Raw genomic sequence first — 15,649 nt, forward strand, 5'->3', positions numbered from 1 at the left:
CACGTATGACCGTGGAACTCCTTAGAATTATATAAATGATGAATGAATAAACATAAACCCCTTGATTAGATTTTGAATTTTTTTTTTTGTCACGAATTATTATTTAATTCACAGGAAATTATTTTTTTTAATTATACAGTGAGTTTATTGTTTATAGTCAGTTTATTACGAAATTTAAAAATGTTTTCTTTTAATGTCAGCATTAAATGGAAGATAAAAAAAAAATTCTTTTTTATTTTTTGATAAGAAGGGAATCACGACAGCTGTAGTTTATGATCCTTTATTCTTCCGCTTGACGCAAAATCGTAATTCAAGGGATTTTATATATATATATATATATATAGAGGTAGAGTTAGATTATTATTATGAATGACTAAACTGTCAAAATTTATCGAGACTATCTCTTCCGGTTTTAGGAATAGAACAAATATTGACAGTACGTTTGCGAGCCAGCTAAAAATATATGAAATAAAGGTCACCAATTTTTACTATTTTTTTTTTTTGTTGTTGTTTTATAGAAACAATTTATACCCTTTCTATGATTCGTTTATTAATAATTGATTAAGTAAAGAAACCGAAATGGAAAGAGGAGTAAAAAAAAACCTAATTTCGAAAGGGAAAATTTTTTTGTTTTCAATAAAAATGAGGTTTTTAATTTTTAATTGTCATATATATTTTTAAAATGTATATGAGGTACATTTATGTGTTAAAAGAAGTACTAAAAGAATGATGGTATTTTAATATACGTATATATATTTTAATAGTCCGTAGAAATGAACGTTATCGCTGGGAAAAAAAATTCAAAGTTTTATAAAACGGTGGCAATTTAAAGAAGAATATTCTTGGAAAGATAAAAGATAAAAAATCTATTAAAATATGAACCTACAAAAAAATAAAAATCAGAGTAATTAAAATGGATGTTAGTTGTAGTGTTCGCTGTAATTTGTCTGGTCATTTTTATTTAATGGCGAATTTATCGCGAATGATTCCTCGAATTTTATTTTTATTTCGAAACTTAAATTTAAAAAATTTCAAATTTCAAAAAAATCAAAATTTGAATCTCTGAGCGTTTGGAAATTGAGTCGAATATTTAAATTAAAAAAGTATTGCGTAACTTAATAAATGCACATGTTATATATATTTGTTGTGTATATATTTATATATCTTCTTAATCTTGAGACGCGGATAAGTGGCACAAAATCTGTAACATTCCCACGTTCCTTAGGCCTCAGACAGACTTTTTGATAACTCTATATTTGCTCTCACAATCCTATGTCAATTAATAAAATTTTTTTTTTCAACAGTTAAATGATAAATTAATTGATAAAAATTAACAAATAAATTCATAATTAATTACTGATAATTAATAAATAATTAAAAACACAAATTATTTGGTATCGGAACAAAAACTTTATTAATATATTTCTACAAATCTATACATTATTTTTCAAATAATATATATATATATATATATATATATATATATATATATATATATATATATATCTAAATACATAAGTACCCAAAGAAGGTGCCCACGGTATTATTTACTGGTATAAAGGCGGCGTAAATATACTAAATATATAATATATATATTGAAGTGAGTATGAAAAAAAAAAAAATATATATACATTTTTTGGAAAATTTATACTGAGTAAAATAATATTTATATGATTTAAAATCACTGACTTTCATATCATGTATATATATGAATATATATATAAATATATTCATATATGGTCGCAATACTACGATTGTTATAAATATATGAAAGAACCCAAAATTTTTTATTTTGCTTTCGAAAAATGCTCAGTTCAAATTAAAAAAAAAATGGCGCCAATTTATGAATCTGCGTAAAGCGGCGAGTTACAAGTTTTCAGGATAAAAAATTTTTTTCAAGTGTGTTTTCTTAATTATTTTAAAAAAGGTCACATTTTCAGGCTGACCAACTCACCCCCATTTTTAAAAATCGTAACACAGACTCACTTTTCAAAAATATCGCAGTTCAAAACCGATCAGAAAAAAATATGCATCAAGTGATGGCGAAAAATTTATATAACTTCTCTAAAATGTTATTCGCCCCAACAATTAGTCAATAACGACGTTAGTAAAAATATCAAAGCTAAAAAAACAAGTATAATATTTAAATGAAGGCTTAAAAACCGCGCTTATGAAGTGACATTGGAAAGACTCAGGATTGGAATGAAAGTAAAAAATAAAAGCATCGACTACGGCTGTCATGGAATGATGTCATGTCATGGAACTACGTACTCACATGTGGTATTATTACACATACATACATACATTTATACATAAAAATATAAGCTTAAGAAATAATCCTACTCATGTATACTTACATCGCTAATTTTTATAACTATTTTTTTTATTAATTACATTTTTGGCTATCGCGCTATTTGATGATTAATAGCAATTAATTAATTAGTGGTACTTAGGTGACTAATAAAAATAATAATAATAATTAATAAAAATTTAATTTTTAAAATTAAAAATTTTTTTTTATAAATAATTGGGCCAAGTTTCGATCCCAGGTACATAGCGATGTGTCGCGTATTGCATGTAAGAAGGATTTACATGTGAATGGGTGACCTGGTTGTTGTTTGAATGCGAGTGATGAGGCGCGGAAATGTATTGTACTGGCGGCAAAGGCGGCTGTAATTCGTGATAACGTATCATGTCTTGACGATCTTCCCATGAAACTTCGGGTATCGATTCGCTGCAAAATCTTTTGTTTTGTCTGTCGTTGTCTTCTTCGTATCTGATCAAACAGTTAAATTTTATTTATTTTTAAATTAATAGAGCTGCGGGGTGAGGAAAATTGATTTTTCGGCGAATGCGAGGATACATGGAAAGTAGGGGTGTGCGAATGTTCGAGTGTACGAATTATTCATCTCGAATCGAATCGAATAATTCGAATAGTTCGAATTTTTCGAATAATCTGAATTCAAACCAAATAATAAATTTATTATTAAATTAAAGAATAATTCGTATTTGTCGTATCTATCGACATTTTGACTTCCCGCTAAGAAAATTAGAAATTTTCAAAAATTCGGGGAGTTATTGGTTTCGGTCCGATTTTCGAAAATCGAATTTCTAAGAGATCTTGCAGACTGTCTGACATGGAAAATTTAAAAAAATTTTGCCAGCATGTCTTATTTAATTTATGTAGAATTTGCGAATCAAAATACGAAATTTACCTTTTCATTCCGGATATGACCGGATAACATTTTGTTTACAATAAAATTTTTATTATTTTAGTAACGAATTCTATGAAAAAACTATTCAAATTGTCAAATACATCCGAACAAGACAACTTTTCCATCGAAATCGATTAATTTAAGAGCACAAGACAATTATTTGAACTATTCGAATTAGTCGAATATTCGATTCGAATGATATTCGCACACCCCTAATGGAAAGATTGGAACCCAACTGGTTACTGTTCTGCACCTGACTCAGGAGTGATATGCGCACACGACTCAGTCAGGTTCCGCACAGTAATCAGTGTGATGTTGCACCACAATCGCGTATTTTCTTTCAGCACAGTACTGAGTCAGGTGCAGAACAGTAACCAGGGTTCCAATCTTTCCGTGTGGTAGGAGGGTTAAATTTTCGAAAGGTGAGTAGAGAGGTTGATTACTTACCGATTCAGCGTCCAGGGAGACGGGTTCGACTGTTGGGGCGGAGGGCTCTGGTACTGGTGAACCAGCAGCTGCGAGGGCAGGTACTGGTCCAGCTCGCTGCTCTCGACTTCGCATTCTTGGAGATTCAGGGGCAGGTTGAGATTCACCAGGGGACTGAGGCTACTCATTGGAGGCTCATCGGCGAGAGACACTTCGGTGACGTCGATAAATCTGCTGAGGTCGACGGTCCCGTGCTGTTGGGAGGAGTCGGACATTGAAGAGGCTGACAAATCTTGGTGGTAGTGAATGTGTTGCTGGTGGGTGTGCGACTGTAATTTTAAATAATAATTATTGTTTTTGGGAACATTTATATCCACAATTTTTTTTTTTATTTATTTAATGGTTCTGGGGTAAATAGGTCATCTAAAATTTTGGTAGAAAAAATATATATAAATTTACATATGTAACATTTTATTTGACGTAACAATTAAATTTTTTTGTGATTCAAATTAATTATAAAATAGGGGGTAAAATGGTCCATCTAAAATTTTAATAAAAAAAATTTATTTGAGGTAGCAATAAAATTTTTTCATGATTTAAAATACTTCCAAATTTGGGGTAAAATGGGTCATCTAAAATTTTGTAAAAAAATATATTATTTCATATTTATATTTTACTTTACTTAGCACTGGATTTTTTTATTTAAATTAATAATAAAATGAGGGGTAAAATGGTCACCTAAAATTTTGTTAAATTTAAAAAACTATTTTTCTCAGAAACTGATCTAGTTTTGAAATAATTTATAAATTTTCTAAAAATTTCTACAACAAGTAAATTATTTAAAAAATAAGAGACTAAATATACAAGTCAAAAAATGATTGACAGAATCAGCAAAAAGTAATTGAGAATTATCATGTATCTATAAATATATTTATGATAAACTAGACATATCACAAGTGCAGAGATCTGTTTAATTACACACCTGATTGACAAAGTGGTGCCCTCGAGGCGTCGTCGGTGGTGTAGGAGGTGACAAGCCTTGATTCGGCGTCGTGGGTGGTGAAGAACTCACTCTGCTCTGCGGTGAGTTGGGTCCCTGGCCACCCCGTGGACTCAAGTCCTCTTGTTTCAGTGGGTTCGATACATTGAACGTTACGTTGCTCTGCTGCTGATGGGTGTGATTCAGACTATGATTTAAATTGTGATTATGATTAAGACTATGACTGTGGTTGTGATGATTGTTGTTGGCTGAACTCCTGGACGGCGAACTCTCGCGACCCGGGCCGTTCTGCTTTCTGCGCCTCGGCTGATACTTGTAGTCGGGATGCTCGCGCTTGTGAATTACTCTCAGCCGATCGGCTTCCTCGATAAAGGGTTTTTTGTCAACTTCCTTCAGTAGTCTGCAATAGAAATTTATTTAACGGGTTAACTTATTGGTCCGCCGTAGAAAATTTTCGGAGTGAACGCGGATTAAATCCGGAGTGAATGCGGAGCGAATGACATTTTTTTCATTAAACCCCCGGAGTGAAATTTATTCCTACAGAATGTTTTTTTTTTTTTTTATATTAAAACTCTGAATTGAGTGAATGCGGTTTCGAATAAAATAGCTCGCGGAGTAATTTTTGTTTGGACTCCGAGTAAATTTGAAATAAATCCAAATTCACTCCGGATTTTTTTGAGTATAAGGATTAAGATCGCGTATAAAACATATTGTGATATCCGGTGTATACTCGAGTCATATATGAGTCGGTATGAGACTCAGACCTCAGACTGCTGAGACGAGTCCACCACTCAAGGGTTTCTGGTTAATGTTACAAAGCGTTAAGGGCTACTTGAACATTACTTGTGTTGTGTAATGTAATGTGTCACTTGTCACGCATTATTTCACTCTTTGCTAGTCTACGAAGCTTTCCCACTGATTCAAATCATACAATTGCAAATTTTTTTTTTGTATTATTTTTAATATTTGACAGAAATGTCAAAATATCAAATTATTTTTAATTATCAGGTAATTGAAAAATTTATTTATTTTACTGGCAGTAATTAAAAATTTTCAATTTCAATTTTTTTTAATTTTTCATACTTTCAAGTCAATGAGTGATTTTTAAAAAAATTTTATAATTCTTTTAGTGAAAGAAAATTTTCAATGAATTTTTAAAATAAAATTGAATTTAAATTTGAATTCTTTCAACGTAATGTTGAGTAACGCAAATGTGTAATGAGAAAATAAACTAAATTTTTTTATTGAAACATAAGAATTTGAAGTAGCAAGTGGTAAAAAAATCCAGCCCATCTGGTCAATGGACTCGAGGATTTTTTCTCCGGCTGTCTCCCGATAGCGGCGTAGGCAGTCGGTTACTTTTAAAGTTCTTGCTCCCAGATGATGCACTGCAGGGTCAGCTTCACTATTCAGATCGGGTTCAATCTCAGAGCCCGATTGTGAGTCGTCTATTTCAGATGTCGGAAGAGTTTTCGTGGGTCGTTCACACGGACCCTACTCTCAAAATCTCTTAAAATAAAACCCGACTACCTGTTAAGTTTTTTTTTTTATCACTGGATGTTTTTTTAAAATTCACCTGACGAACTACAACGCGTTTATTGTGAATTCTTAAGGAAACGAACCCGGGTGATGTTTTAATATCACGTATATTCTTATCATTATCATCATCATCACTATCGAGAAGTTTCCTGGGCAGCAGCTGCACGCACGCGCCAAGGATCACTGATACCGATACCAGGTTGTTTCGTTACAGTAAATAATATCGCCGCGTATCTTTTTTATTTATATTTCATATTTTATAGTCAGAGGGTGGAAATAGGAAATAGTCAAACAAAAATATATATATCAAGTCGGCAAAGGTTTCTACTGCGATCCAACTTTGCCCGTAGCCAAAATTCACTTTATTTTTTATAAATTACCCGTAACTTTTTTCTTAATAATTATAAATTTAAATGAACTCTGAGTAAATTTTTATTTTTATTTTTTTTCGGGTTCTTAAGTTTACTCTACAATATTTTTTTTGTAAAAGTTGAAATGTCTGGGTTGTAAAATAATTTTTGTTAAAAATCTAGACATCGAATCATGAATTTATAAAATTTAGAAAATAAAAAAAAATTAATTTACGTTTTTTGGTCGAAAAAAAATTTGTTTTATTTTGGTACCGAATTTAAAAATTAATTTAAGGTTGAAAAAAAATACAGTAAAATAGAAATTTCAAAATTTCCAGTAAACATTTTTTTTTTTCATAAATTCCAATATTTCACTTGAAATTAATTTCAAAAATTAAGACAATTATTTATCAAAAAAAAAAAAATTGCGTGTCATCTTACCCCGGTAAAATTTCTCTAAAAATTACCTGCCCATAAGATTCTCAAAAAAAAATTTTTTCGGCAATACCACAAAACAAAAATTAAAATCTCTTCCGTGTTTCGGTTGTCAGTCGCTAAGTGCCGGTAAAATTCATCCTCGAGGTGCTAAATAACGAGTATATTTCTTAAATAAAACATGATACCAGAATCCCATCTTACTCTAAAACTTGCAACTTCCGAATAACGTGAGAAATAAAAAGTACTCTCACCTTTCACCTTCGAAATAAAACGAATCCCAGATAAAATTTAAAAAATAAATATAAATATAACTTTCTCATCGTTATATTAAATGACTAATGTACAGATTGTCAATATCAAAATAATCCATGACGATATACATCTATATATATCTATATAGATATAATTTGATCAGATAATACAAAAAGAAAAAAACTGATACAATAATACACAGCGGGATATTCTGTCGGCGGGTTTCTCTTCTACCCAATGGGGATTCTCGTTAACTCTGTCGATGATAAAGAAAACTTAAATCATTATTCCTCCTTACTCTCATCTTATAAACTCTTTACCATTACATATTATTTATTATTTTAATTCTCATTCTTATTCATCAATCCTTTTGTCGACTTATTATTAGGACATCGATTAGTTTCGTCCAGTCACCGACAGCTTGACTCTATTTTATATTTTTACCATTTCATCCTCCGATATTGACATCTCTGCTCGCGGTGCTCACTAGTACCCAATTATAATTAAACTCCCACAATAACAAACGTTTACTTCGGTGGAGAAATTAAAACAACACAGTTTTAATTTTATTTGTTAAGCGTAAGAAAATTTTTAAAAGCCGACTAGTCGAACTTTGAAATTTTAGATGAGAACTTTTATGAAATTTCTTATGGATAAATCATGGGATCAATTTAGTCGGCAATTGAAAATTTGAAATTTTTTATAGGGAAAAATTCGGTGTCGCAGAAATGGTAGAAATTTTTCCGAAATTTTCCGATAGCACTCAGTATAAAAATTTTGAAAAGTTCAAATTTTAGATGAGAACTTTTATGAAAATTTTTATGGATAAATCATGGGATCAATTTAGTCGGCAATTGAAAATTTGAAATTTTTAATAGGAAAAAATTCGGTCTCGCAGAAATGGTAAAAATTTTCCGATAGCACTCAGTATAAAAATTTTGAAAAGTTCAAATTTTAGATGAGAACTTTTATGAAAATTTTTATGGATAAATCATGGGATCAATTTAGTCGGCAATTGAAAATTTGAAAATTTTAATAGGAAAAAATTCGGTCTTGCAGAAATGGTAAAAATTTTCCGATAGCACTCAGTATAAAAATTTTGAAAAGTTCAAATTTTAGATGAGAACTTTTATGAAAATTTTTATGGATAAATCATGGGATCAATTTAGTCGGCAATTGAAAATTTGAAATTTTTAATAGGAAAAAATTCGGTGTCGCAGAAATGGTAGAAATTTTCCGATAGCACTCAGTATAAAAATTTTGAAAAGTTCAAATTTTAGATGAGAACTTTTATGAAAATTCTTATGGATAAATCATGGAATCAATTTAGTCGGCAATTGGATATTTGAAATTTTTAATAGAAAAAAATTCGGTGTCGCAGAAATGGTAGAAATTTTTCCGAAATTTTCCGATAGCACCCAGATTAAAAATTTTGAAAAGTTTAAATTTTCGATGAGAACTTTTATGAAATTTCTAATATAATAAATAAATTATGGGATAAAATTTGACGGCAATCAGAAATTTCTGATGAGAAAGTTTTTAGAAAATTTATTACTGATCGGTGTTGAAATTGGAAATTTTTTAATAGAAAAAAATCCGATTTGTTGCAAGAATGGTAAAAATTTTTATTATCAAATTTTTAAAAACTCCAAATTTTCTGCGAATTCAAAATTTCTACTAGTCGTTCTTTTTTCCACGGGTACAGAGTAAAGACGTCTAATAAAATTACTAATGCAAGTCTGCAGATGATAGAGAAAGCGGCAGTAGTATGAGTCTAAAGTACAAGTACGAGTATGTAATGGAGGAAGTAAAGACACTGAGGGAATCAAAACCTGTGAGAATTTTATTTATCTGATTTACTGAGAGAGCGTCTACTCAGGGTCTCAGACTGGGAAGAGTTTAAATGAATCCACGTGTGCTGGTATTTAAATTTTATTTATTTAATATAACGATCTATTGGATTTAAGTATTTTAAATACTAAGAAGTTTATCGGGTTCATCTCCGCGAGCTTTTATGATACATGGATTCTAAATAAGCTTCGTATGTGAAATATATATTTATATGTATGTGTGTTTCTTCTATTCCACCATTTTAATCTGCAGTTTCTTCGTGTCAGTATAAATTGAGCGTTACGTTTCTAAGTGCGTATATCCACGCCCATTTCTCTATGGCGCATGCACTTTTATGCATAATTTAATTATTATATAATTTATATTCATTATATAACATATTAACATTTGAAAAAAAAATCTGCTATATTTTATTCTAATGAAAATTATTTATTCGCTCCAATTAATAAATAAAAAATTTTTTTGCTTGGAAACGAGATTTTTTTTTTTGAAGCCTAGAAATTGAGTCGTTTTTTTTCTACTGCTGGTTAATTTGAAGTTCAGATTTTTTGTAAGACAAAAAAAAATTTTATAGCCGCAGGATCTGTGGCTGCTTTGAGACCCCGGAGTTTTGGGCGGGAAATTTGAATTTTTAAATTATGAGAAAATAAAAAATTCTTTATTTACTCCAATTAATAAATAAAAAATTTTTGGCTTGGAAACGAGATTTTTTTTTTGAAGCCTAGAAATTGAGTCGTTTTTTTCTACTGCTGGTTAATTTTGTGACGAGTCACAAAAATTACAAAGTTTTAATTTTAATTTAGAATTTTTTAATTTTAATTTGTAATTTTTAATTTTTAATTTGTAAGTTTAAAAAAAAAAAAAAAAAAAAAAAAATATATACAAAATTTTTCATATGTATATATATATTAAAAAGAGAAAAAAAATATAATAACTATGTTAAACCATAAGAGTGAGTGAGAAAAAGAATAAAATTCGCGGAAGGGAATTGAAATTCTCAGAAGCGAAGATCGGCACAAAGAGAAGAAGAAGAAGAGAGAGAAAGAGGCATGAAAGAGAGAGAGAGAAAATGGGCGATTGCGTGCAAGTTAGCAGCGGTAGTTCCGAGTGCCGCCGCTAGGCGGAAAAGGGCGCTGATCGCTTTTCGCTCGAAGACGGGATACCTAAAATATTTAAAAGCGATTCAAATACACACTGAAATCAGATCAGCTCACTACCGGACAATATCTTGTAGAGAGTAAAAGTACCTTAAGGGAAAAATACTCGGGAGCTGAAATTGAACGCATTAAAGCTGGAAGAAATTCCAGCTGCAGCAGAAGAAGAAGCAGCGGAGCAGTAGCAGCATTACACAGTATACAGGCGTTATACTGGCAGCGGAGCAGTAGCAGCATTTCACAGTATACAGGGGTATACTGGCAGCAGTAGCAGAGCGGTCTTACACAGTATACGGGGGTATACTGGCAGCAGAGCAGAGCAGTATTACACAGTATACGAGGTATACTGGCAGCGGTAGCAGAGCAGTCTTACACAGTATACGAGGTATACTGGCAGCGTAGCAGAGCAGTCTTACACAGTATACGAGGTATACTGGCAGCGGAGCAGTAGCAGTCATACACAGTATACGGGGTATACTGGCAGCGGATCAGTAGCAACCATACACAGTATACGAGGTATACTGGCAGCAAAGCAGAGCCAATACGCAGTATACGGGGTATACTGGCAGCAAAGCAGAGCGGTCTTACACAGTATACAGGGGTATACTGGCAGCAGTAGCAGAGCAATCAGACACCGTATACGGGGTATACTGACGGCAGCAGTAGCAGTACACAGTATACGACGCCGAAACGGGGCAAGGTGACCACATCGGTGATTGATGCAGTATTCAAGGAACACCTGTATACCAGAACAAGCAGTCCGGAGGCAATTTAACAGCGGTGGAGAGTGCTGGGTCCAATCAGCAACCGAGGAACCAAAGGGCGGTGGGATAGTCGCGATTCTACACACTCACTACTTTCCTGGGGCCACTGTACGAAGGATATTCTTTAGTGGAGGTTGCTGCGACATACAGGAGTCCACAGACGGTTCCATAGAAGGCCGGGCAGTCCCATGCAACATAGTACAACGGCACTTTTTCAGTGGAGGAGGCTACAGAGTTCGGGCAGAAATTGAAAAGGACACGGAGCCAGAGTTAAAAGCGGGCAAGCTGCAGCCAAGTCCCCGAGTCACTACTGAACAGCGATCCGGAGCGGGAATACGGCAGAGGCGAGACAGACCACGGATTCTTGCCCCAAAACCAGTGACGCAGAGCGGCGAGAACCAACAACAGCCCAGCAGTAGAGCCAGACCTGTCAATAGTCAAGTTGAGATACAGTGGGAGTACCCATACGAGACTGTAATCTCAGAGAAGTTCCTCAGCGGTGGCGTATATCAGGTCCAGTCAAGCAACACCCATACGGCAGTCTATTGCAGAGTAGCAGCCAGCCAATAGAGGGAATCCACTACCAAATATAACTTTCTAAATAAATTACTTTTTTTTCCTATGTACCTAGTTATTAAGTTCATTTCAATAAATATTATAATTATATATATATCGTAAAAGGTCTTCTGGTCAATTTAAATTTAAAATTTAGTAATAGTAACGTCACAATCCTTGTATTCCTATCCCTTGAATCCTGGCATCCGGCGAGCCAATCCACAAATAGGATAAGGATTAATTTTAATTAATTTAAGTAGGCAGTAAGTTGAAACGTTACAATTTGAAAATTAGATTTTTTGTAAGACAAAAAAAAATTTTATAGCCGCAGGATCTGAGATCGCTTTGAAACCCAGGAGTTTTGGGCGGGAAAATTTGAATTTTTAAAATATGAGAAAATAAAAAAAATAAATTACCTCCATAATTTACCGAGAGTTTTTGATAACTCGGCGTTATGAAGCTGGGGGTACTGGTTGGCTAGTTTTTTTCTTGCAGCTTGCGCCCAAACCATAAAAGCGTTCATTGGTCTTTTAACGTGTGCTGTTCTCTTATCGCTCGTTCCTCTGAAAATCACAAATACTTTTTATTATCCATATATTTACTTAACCATAAAAACAAACGAGTCCCATTTTTCATAATTTAAATCGTATAATAAATTTTCAAAATTGTTTTTGAATTTCAAATCTCAGTAGTATGGAATTTGTCATATTTATCAACAGTATCCCAGTCAATAGAATTTTTCACTAGTAATCCCACACAAAAAAATATATATGTGACATATATGCATCTATGTATCGGTTATATGGGACATATATCTTATTTATATATTTTTTTGTGCGGGATCAGTTCTCAATTTTATTTTTTCAATAAAAAAGACAGCAGTAACTCTGAGAAAAATTTCAAATTTTTTTTTCATGTTCCCAAAATTTTTTTTTTAATTCAAAAAAATAAATTTCATTATTTTTTGCCCAAGTCTTGAATTGTACAGAGTAAAAAAATTTTGAAGTAAAAGCGGATTAAATCCGGAGCAAATACGAAGCGGATAATTTTTATTTATTTCATCCCTTGGATTCAAATTCCGAACTCTGAGGAAGTGAATTCAGATCGAAAAAAAATCGTAATCACTCTGAATTGACTCCCAATTTTTTACAGCTTGGAGTTAAATATTTTTGATGACGTAAATTATTAAACAATAAATAAAATTATAAAAAAAAAAAAATAAAAAATATTTTTTATACTTGAAGGGTGACTTGTATAATTTGTTGCAAAGGATAATCATATCGTATGAAGTTTTTAGTGGCTGGTAACCACTCGAGTGGATACTCTAGGCTTAAAATAACACGACACAAGTGTACTGAGCCCTTTCTTTCTCAGAAGATGACTTCATAAAAGTTTCATATATATATATGTATACACTTGTACGTTATGTCAAGGATGATGTAGTTTTGACTGACATCGAATCCACCCCAACTCCATCGCATTATTTTATATATATATTTTATTACAATCAAGAACTCGATGACTGAGTAAAAAATAAAAAAATTTTAAATCGTGAATGTTGAGAAATTCATTCGTTTATTTTTTCATGTTTGATTTAAGTGAGAAAAAATGTTTTTAAGCTAAAAAATGTGTTTTTGGACGGTAGCTAACGGGGGTGTTAAATTCGAAGGCAAACGACGAGAAGCTGTTGATAATTAGCGTAAGTTTACTAACAAGATTATATAGAGAATATACCCAGGACATATTTCAACGTATGTACGTATTATATTTCGCTTTACGCGAGTGAGTAAAATTAAATGGACAGTGTAAACGTATGAGGTTACCAAAAAAAAAATAAAAAAAACGTGTTTGCTTATTGAGTAAATAAATTGAAACCGCATTAATTGTCGGGCTGACTATAGATTCCCACGTTGTCATTTTTATCATCGGTACCTCCTATCACGCGAGGGAATTACTGATATTTTATTTTTTATTATGTTATTAATGTCCGATAACCCTATCGTTAGATATTTATATAAAAATGATAAGTTTTTAAACTGGAACAATAAAAACTTTTTTTCATTCAAAAAATTTGTAAATTTTTTTTTTATTTTAAAAAAATATTTGAGAAGTGTTATGGGGTACCGTGGGAACGGGAATTTGATTTCCTACAATTTTGGTCTCTTTAAAAAATACCATAAAGTCAATAGTTTAGAAACTACAGTCATTCAAAATTTTTGGAACTACTTTCATATTTAAGCCTCGGTCCAAATTTTTCAAACGGCTCTAACTTTGTAATTATCAGTTTTACGTGATTTTTTTATTAGACAAAAGTTGTAGAAAATTAAATTTTCTACAATTTTGGTTTCTTTAAAAAATTGCAAAAAACCAATGGTTCAAAAGATACAGCCGATTAAAGTTTTCAAAGTAACAAAATTTCAAAATTCTCCCGTCCCAAATTTTTTTTTTAATTCCTATCCTTTATATTTTATTCAGCCAATGCAGAAATTAATCCTCCACTCTACATATATATATATATACATATATATACCCTTCCAAATTTCTAAAATATAAAATCAAAATTTCTCTCAACTTTAAATTTCCTCCGAAAAATTTTCAAAAAAAACCACACCTAAAAATTCCGCGTCAAGCAGTCTGTTGACAACTACACACACTTATTCCCACTCGATCGGGTATTAATTAGCTAATTTGCGTTAATTGACAGCCGAGGACATTTTTCCATGTCTCTTTTTCCCAGGCCGAGGAAAACGAGTGCCTCATAATTAACTTAACATCTTTATTTTTTTTTCATTTTTATTTTTTTCTATTTTTCTAAACACCTCTGCCTCCTTATCCACCCGCGCCCATTCGAAACCCCATCGCCAACATTCAAATGCTCATTCTCAATATTTTTAATCACAAATTAAAAATTAAATTGTTGTTTACTTACTTGGTAGCAACAGGTACTAGTGTCCAGTCATAACCGTCAAGTACTTTTGCGACGGCTTTACTTAATTCTCCCCCACTGATACCCGGGGATTCGTTTACACCATTAACACTTTTTGTTACCAAATTTTTGTCATTATTATTATTGTTATTACTGACATTACTATTATTGTTATTATTATTATTAGCGATACTATTCGCGATACTCGAAGATATCAAATCAGAAGACTCGCCCATAATTCCATTCATTTTATTTTTAATTCAAAAATCACTCGAGTAAATTTAAAAATTAGCGTTAATAAATTACCGCTCGCAATAGCGTTATTCGAACAATAAAATCCGTAGCAGTTAAATATATCTTTGTTCGTTGCTATCATTAACACTCGGCAACAATAATAAAATAAAATAAAATTGTTATCTCCTCCTCAGTAGCTCCGATTAAAAATAATCCATTTAAATTTTTAGATTATTAAGTCTTCATATAATTTTCTATTCAATATATATACATATATACATACATATATTACTTAAAATAAATTGTCACCTCACATGTCACCAAACGTCACTTTGCTGTCAAACCCACAAAATTAATTAATTAATTAATTATTTATAAATAAACTTTACGGAGTAAATTACCCGAGTGATGGTAAAAAAAATTTATGCGGTTTATGTTTTCTGTTGAAGTGTCAATGAGCTTTGGTAGTAAAAGGTCCCACTTTTTAAAAATGTGTTGATGCTAGAGCGCGATCGGCGCACAAGTGAAGTGGTTGGATTTTGCCTCGGGGCAGTTTCCACCACGCGGTTTAAGGCCCGAATGGTTATGGTATAAAATAGGCGGGGCGTAATATCGTGACACTTGTTGCTTATATTCTTTCTTTACATATATATACATATATATAAATATATATAGAACCATAATATTAAAACTAAGTACTAAATTAAATTAATAAATTTTAAGTAGAAATTATGAGAGGGGAATTAAAAAAAAAAATTTATATGTATATATATATATATATATATATTTATATATATGTGTGGATCGATAAAATGTTTTATCGAATAATAATTAATCATATTAAAAAATAAACGAATAAAAAAAAATTTCCATTTGATAAAATAAAAAAAAAAGTAATTAAATATTGAAGTGTAATTTATAAATATTATTTATATATTGTGGTTA

At 31.6% G+C, this 15,649-nt stretch overlaps 2 protein-coding genes across 2 annotated transcripts in view; one reads left to right on the forward strand and one right to left on the reverse strand.

The window, feature by feature from the left end:
* LOC130678596 (transcription factor Sox-9-like) overlaps positions 1-15,649 on the forward strand; it is a 63,639-nt gene that overhangs the window by 34,740 nt on the left and 13,250 nt on the right. The gene's annotated exons all lie outside the window — the stretch shown is intronic.
* LOC130678592 (transcription factor Sox-8-like) lies at positions 1,502-15,256 on the reverse strand. The gene is made up of 5 exons (XM_057485912.1): positions 14,474-15,256; positions 11,961-12,107; positions 4,624-5,041; positions 3,663-3,970; positions 1,502-2,776 (listed from the first exon to the last, which is right to left on the reverse strand). Exons 1-5 carry the CDS (start codon positions 14,716-14,718, stop codon positions 2,518-2,520), a joined length of 1,377 nt encoding a protein of 458 aa, XP_057341895.1. The 5' UTR covers positions 14,719-15,256; the 3' UTR covers positions 1,502-2,517.

Source organism: Microplitis mediator, chromosome 2, assembly GCF_029852145.1.
Source record: "Microplitis mediator isolate UGA2020A chromosome 2, iyMicMedi2.1, whole genome shotgun sequence".
Classification (NCBI taxonomy): Eukaryota; Metazoa; Arthropoda; class Insecta; order Hymenoptera; family Braconidae; genus Microplitis; species Microplitis mediator.